General features: G+C 42.1%; 1 protein-coding gene across 1 annotated transcript in view; it reads right to left on the bottom strand.

Annotated features, from left to right (window-relative positions):
* Positions 1 to 565: 565 nt before the first annotated feature.
* The window catches only part of TRRAP (transformation/transcription domain associated protein), a 73,248-nt gene continuing 67,408 nt past the window's right edge, over positions 566 to 6,405 (bottom strand). The window contains exons 67-71 of the mRNA XM_053991922.1: positions 5,841 to 6,058; positions 4,924 to 5,108; positions 2,874 to 3,077; positions 1,743 to 1,937; positions 566 to 905 (exon numbers count right to left, since the gene is read on the bottom strand). Of these exons, the coding sequence (XP_053847897.1) occupies positions 621 to 905; positions 1,743 to 1,937; positions 2,874 to 3,077; positions 4,924 to 5,108; positions 5,841 to 6,058 (1,087 nt within the window). The 3' untranslated portion in view covers positions 566 to 620. The remainder of the gene's footprint in view (positions 906 to 1,742; positions 1,938 to 2,873; positions 3,078 to 4,923; positions 5,109 to 5,840; positions 6,059 to 6,405) is intronic.

The following is a 6,405-nucleotide window of genomic DNA, read 5'->3' as shown; positions in this document are numbered from 1 at the left end:
TCTGTACAAAGCAACATTGCTCATGTAAATTTGAAGCAAACTTAAAAGTTAAGAGCATTTATCTGTGCCTTCAATTTGGCATTACGAAGAGAGAGTGATTAAGTAAAATTTCAAGAAGGAAAACTCAGTAACTGGGATTACTGTATTTTTCTTTCTTTTTAGTAATTACTATTGTATAAAAATTTATATACTGCAGGTTATTAGGAATGGCAGACCCTAAATCTAACAATGCTAGTTTCATAGTCTTCATCATAAAAATTAGATTTTTCTGTATATTATTTTTCTCTCTTCATTTTAATCTATTTGCAAAAGCTGCTGTTGCATATCAACCGCTTAAACAGGAGGCAATGTCTCCCTGTGAAATTAAAACCAGTAAAAATGCCATAGTACTGTAAACACAGCTAGAATAAAAACTGACAAAGCACAGTGTGACAGGTAAGCTGTCATCTGGAAAGTTTTTTTCACATTTTCTTAACACAAAATATGGCTCACAGCACAAACAACAGGAGGAAATAAAAAATACAAAAAAAAACCAAAACAAACAAACAAAAAAAAAAAACAAAAACAAAAACAAAAACAAAACCAACAAACTCCCTGGTCAAACTACTGAAAGCTTCAAGTCACAGCCAGGGGTGCCAGGCGGGGTCCATCCGGCAGAGGTTGTCCAGGCTGTTGGCAGCTGCCACCAGAGTGTTGACTTTGCTTTCCCCTCCCTCAAACTGGGCGAGGTTGTGGAGGCGAGTCATGATGGCAGTCACAGCTTTCTGAACCAGAGAAACCAGCTGCTGGCTGTCCATGTTCTCGGGCTGCCCAGCTGCTGACAGTGGAGAGGAGGTGTCTTCTTGGGTTTTTTTGTGCCATGCAATGATTTCATCCCTTAGCACAGTTTTTAGGATGCCATCCACCTATATGAAGAAGAAAAATCAGATTATTGCACTTAATCCACAGAATGATCGGGTTCTATCAGATCACAGAATTGTAACTAGATTTTAGTTGACAGTATTTTGACACTTTTGGTGCCACATTGCAATTTCAGACTTTTCAAGGTGAGCGTGGCTTCCAAACATTTTATTATTTCCTCTCCAAATTTTATTTCTTTTCATAAAAAGTTTCCATTACAAAAACACAACACAATGACTCCTACAGAAATTAATAACATATATTAAGATATTGATACACAGATATAGTTGTGTACATCCTATTTTTAAATTACTCCACTAAATTCATGGCTTTTACCACACACACAGACAGAAGTCTTAGGGAAAGATCTGGAGTACTTTGAAAAGCTGGAGGGTTTTATTGCAGTCATTACACTCTCAGGGAATATTATTTTCTGCTACACAGGGAAAGAACACTGACTACAACATCCACACATATGTATCTAATATATATACACATTTATGTTTTAGAGGCCAGTTCTAGCCTTGGATGAAAAAGAAATGCCTGCAACGAATACTTTCGTATTTTTTCTCATCACTGACTTGAGTAACTGGTATTAATTTGCCAACTCCAACAGTCTCAAGCTTCTAAAGCAACCTTTTACATGTCCAAAGTCAAATTAAACGTTTACACATAACATAAAACATTTCCAAACACTTCCAACATTTCAGCTGGCCTTTGTGATGACCTCAGGGTAAAATTTTAAACAAATCTGCACCATCATTCAGTTCCTACCTTCACCAAAAAAGTGCTGTTTTGTTTATAAATTGTCAAATACAAACCTGCAAAAAAGGTTTACAAACCTTGAAGTTTGGCTGTGCAAAGCAGCGAGCGACTGCAATCATGGATGCAGTGAGGGGCCCCGACACCCCGATGGTGGTGAGAAATTCCGAGATGTTCGGGGTGAGCCGGAAGGGAACCGGACGGTTGGCGTCCAAATCTCCAGTGGCATCGTTAATGTCAAAGCGAAAGTACGCCACGTTGAGCTTGCCAGTGTCCTGGGTGTAACAGAAAGATGCACAAAAGCAATTAAAGGAACTGATTTTCGTTCATGGAACGAAAAGAGTTGGGTTTTTGTGTCTGTTATTGCTGAGTTCCAACAGTACTTTTCACTCGTTCAGCCAAACAACTTCTGAGCAATGAAGTTATAAATAATAGCATGCACAAAGGTATTTCTCTCAAAATGTTGTGTCCAAACCCTTTACTAAACACATGTAATACCAAACTTAAGGAATAGATGCCTCTGGATCCTGATCTATATGGACTCACTGCCAATAGACCTCTGGGACAACATTCAGTGTCCAAGGTTCACTGTGGGTAAACAGCTGAACACTTGACAGAGGGATCAAAAAATCCTAATTGCTCTACAGACTATAGCTCTCCATACATTAAAATGACATGGAGACTTTAATAAATACCACCTTTGCTCTTTTTTAAGGTGGCAAACATCATTTTAAATATTGAGTTAAAACAGAAAAATATTGATTAACACTAGTCGTAATGATGGATATGCTCAAAAGAGAATGGTATTTAAAAAGGGGTACAGCCCTTTTAAGAAAATGAAGCTCTATATTTTATTTTTCTTATAGCTAATTGATTTAATACAAAGGTATTAAAGCAATATATTGAAAGAATAATTTGAAAGCAATATATTAGAAAGAAGACTAAAAAGAGAGTTATCAGTCATTTACATGAAGAGTTCAAATATCTAAGAACTATTTCACAAAGTTCTAAACTCTCACCACAGAGGGCAGAGTTGATGTCCATGGGGACTGCAGGTTAAAGTACTCCCTACAGGATGTGCAATCACACAGAAATAAAAAGCCTACTGAAATGCACTGTTAATTATCTATGTTGAACTTTGACTCATTTCAAAAGCACAGTGCAAATATCCATCTGATCCAAGAGGAGAGAATGAGCAAACTGAAGCATACCTGGGCAATCTGCAGCATCTCAGGGTTGAGCCTGTTCAAGTGAAAGATGAATTCTGCAAAGCCAATGAGGGCTAACTGGATGGTGAACATCTTCCGGAAGGTCCAGTAATCCGTGGCGTTGGGGAAGGTGTGCAGAGCCCACTCCTTGAGCATGCTGCGAGGCACCATGTTACTCTGCACCTCCTTCAGGATGTCTCTGAGAACCTGCACAGCAAAAGGGTTAGTTGGAAAAAGGCATTTTTAATGCACTTCTTAGCAACAGACAAATCGACCTAAAACAACTACCAATCTGCTTTTAATTGCTGTATCTCATTTTAGGAAAAGCAAAAAAAAATCCACCAAAATATTTAATTACTATAGCATATACTAGGCCTAATTAGTTAGAAAAAGAAGGATCTGTTCTGTTACACCAGAAAGCATGACAGTCATGTTGAGTTCAATTAAAAGGCTGTTAAAGTTTCAAATGTAAGAATTCTGAAAATAGAAACAAATGTTACATAGCACTTCCATTTTTATTTTGTAACAAAGACAGTTTGAGACAATTGTTTAAACTACATCCGTAATACATATCTACTGTGTATGTTTTAATAGCTGTATTAGGAATGGGACTGGCATTTTATGTATGAATTTGCACTAAGAAAAAAAACACATAAAACCACCTTATACTGGTTATTTGATGGAGGTCACAGAGACAGAGAGCTTTGTTCTTTCTGAGTACTTAATTTATTAGGTGAGATTGTCCAACTGCTTCTGTTTAGCTTAGATGAATGGATCCACTGGCAATTTTAAGAGAAATATTAGAAGAACATAGGAAGCCTGCCTCACATACCATGCTGTAGCTGCTTATGTAAATTAGAAATGCTGCTTCCCATGCTGTCAATTAATTATTTTTAAAGCACTATATAAGAGAGCAAAAAAAAAAAAAAAAATCAATCAGCACCCTGCCTGTTTTCAGTTGCTTTTACTCAAAACAACTTCCAGCAATACAGCTTTTTTTTAATAAAATCATTCCAAGATCACCTAAAACTCTGAAGAGATATAGAGTTCTCACTATGAAAAATCAAAATACATGCAAAAAATCCAATCAGTACCCATGCACCATGCATCTGACATCTAATGACATCTACCAAACATGCACATCCCTGCTAAGCTGAATTGCCTTTAAAAGACAGGCTCTGCTGAATACTTCTATTTTCTACAGAAAACCTTTTATCAAAGTCCTAGCTTTATATATAACAATAACTTAAACCTGTCAGAATCTGCTACCTCTTTTCTAAACTCTAAAATATTCTGTTATTTAGTACATAATGAGCTTCCTAAATTCTGAAGAAGCACTGAGAGAAATTTGCCGAGGCACAGCAAGGTGCTGGTGAAAGCCCTGGTTGGACTTGCCCAGGGCAGGGCAGGGTCCTGGGGACAGCCCTGGATGAAGCTGCCATGGGGATGGCAGGGTGCTGGGGACAGCCCTGGATGGAATGGCCACAGCAGGGTGCTGGGGACAGCCCTGGATGAAGTTGCCCAGGGGATGGCAGGGTGCTGGGGACAGCCCTGGATGAAGTTGCCCAGGGCAGGGCAGGGTGCAGGGCAGGGCAGGGCAGGGTGCAGGGGACAGCCCTGGATGGAATGGCCACAGCAGGGTGCTGGTGAAAGCCCTGGATGAAGCTGCCCAGGGCAGGGCAGGGTCCTGGGGACAGCCCTGGATGAAGCTGTCATGGGGATGGCAGGGTGCAGGGGACAGCCCTGGATGAAGTTGCCCAGGGCAGGGCAGGGTGCAGGGGACAGCCCTGGATGGAATTGCCCAGGGCAGGGCAGGGTGCAGGGCAGGGCAGGGCAGGGTGCAGGGGACAGCCCTGGATGGAATTGCCCAGGGCAGGGCAGGGTGCAGGGCAGGGCAGGGCAGGGTGCAGGGGACAGCCCTGGATGGAATTGCCCAGGGCAGGGCAGGGTGCAGGGGACAGCCCTGGATGGAATTGCCCAGGGCAGGGCAGGATGCAGGGCAGGGCAGGGCAGGGTGCAGGGGACAGCCCTGGGTTAACCCCTGCCGTGGTACCTGGTGACTGGCCTGCGTGCCCCGAGCCTGCACCGTGGCCAGCCGGTCGTAGTAGCGGGAGATGGGGTTGTCGTGCTCGATGCCCTTCTTGGCACAGCGCTGTTTGTAGATCTCCACCAGGGACAGCGAGGAGGGGTTGTCCTCCACCAGCCGCATCTGCGGGGACACCGCCACCACCCGCGGCACTGCGCAGGGGCGGGGCAGAGAGAGCAAAGCAAAGCTGAGTTCATCCAGAGCCCAAATGCTGGCACACCAGCCCTCAAAACACAACCCCAATATCAACTGGAGCCTATCAACAGAAAACTTTAATTCTATGCTCATAACTAATTTACAAGCTCAGGCAAAAAAGAATTACAGTAGGGTCTTCTTTTATCTTAACAAAAATATCAATGGTATTTTAGGAAAAAAAATTGAGCATTCATCATTCTTCCTATTTTTCTTTACCTTTAGGAAAGAGGGTAATATTTTGTTTAGATGAAATTCAGCAGAAAAAAGAAAAATTATTTCTTCTGTGTTATGTGGAAGAGGTAAAAGAAATTCACTATTTGTATATCACAACTTGGGGAGAAAAGGCTTTGTTCTGTCCCTCTTCTGCTGTCTCTAAATGTTGTATTTCCCATTGTATTTCCCATACTTCAACGCTCATTTCCACACCAACAGGCCCAGTGGGCATCTCTGCCTTAAATATCCACAAGTGCACTTGATATCATAAGCAAGGCACATAAGCATTTCTAAAAACACCCCAAATCCCATGCAATCAGCTGCACTCCTCCAGAGGGGTGCTACAGCTCCAGACAAGACTAATCACCCAGACAGATGTGAATTTACCTTCTGAATATTCAAAAAATCTCCAGCCATTATAACCTTTGAGCGCAACTTACATTTAAAAACAACACAGATCTCTCTACTTGCGGTACCTGTGAAAAACAAATGTCTTTTGGTGGTCTCCTTCCTCTTCTCCAGGCAGGGGTTGAGGAGGCGGAGCAGCTGCAGGACGCGCTCCTCGCGGCGCGACTCCGTCAGGCAGGCGTCGTTCATCACCAGGTAGGGGTAGATCTTCCCGTTGTGCCCGCGGATGTACAGCCTGCGAGCGGCCGTGTTGTGCTTCTGCACTATCTCCACCCTGGGCATGAACCTGCCACGAAGGAGCATTTGGAGACAGCTTTGTAAGTGTTTTGAACGACAGGATCTCTAGTGATGACAATAAAAGCACAGTTCTCAACCTACAGCAACGTACAAGAAAACCAAATATGCTCTGAACAGTGCAGGTGTTTAGTGATCAAATGTAAAATTATTGAAAGGGGGTAAATTAAAAAGGTCTTACATCAAAGTTTGACTATATATGTAACACACATATATGAAATATTTATCTACTATAAAGTATCTATCTACTTTTGCAGAGAGGATGGATGGATGGATGGATGGATGGATGGATGGATGGATGGATGGATGGAGAGGGCTTTAATTTCCTTCTCTGTTTTC

Source organism: Vidua macroura, chromosome 16 (genome assembly GCF_024509145.1).
Source record: "Vidua macroura isolate BioBank_ID:100142 chromosome 16, ASM2450914v1, whole genome shotgun sequence".
NCBI lineage: Eukaryota > Metazoa > Chordata > Aves > Passeriformes > Viduidae > Vidua > Vidua macroura.
The sequence above is the reverse complement of the archived record's forward strand: the minus strand, read 5'-3'. Positions and strand labels throughout refer to the sequence as shown.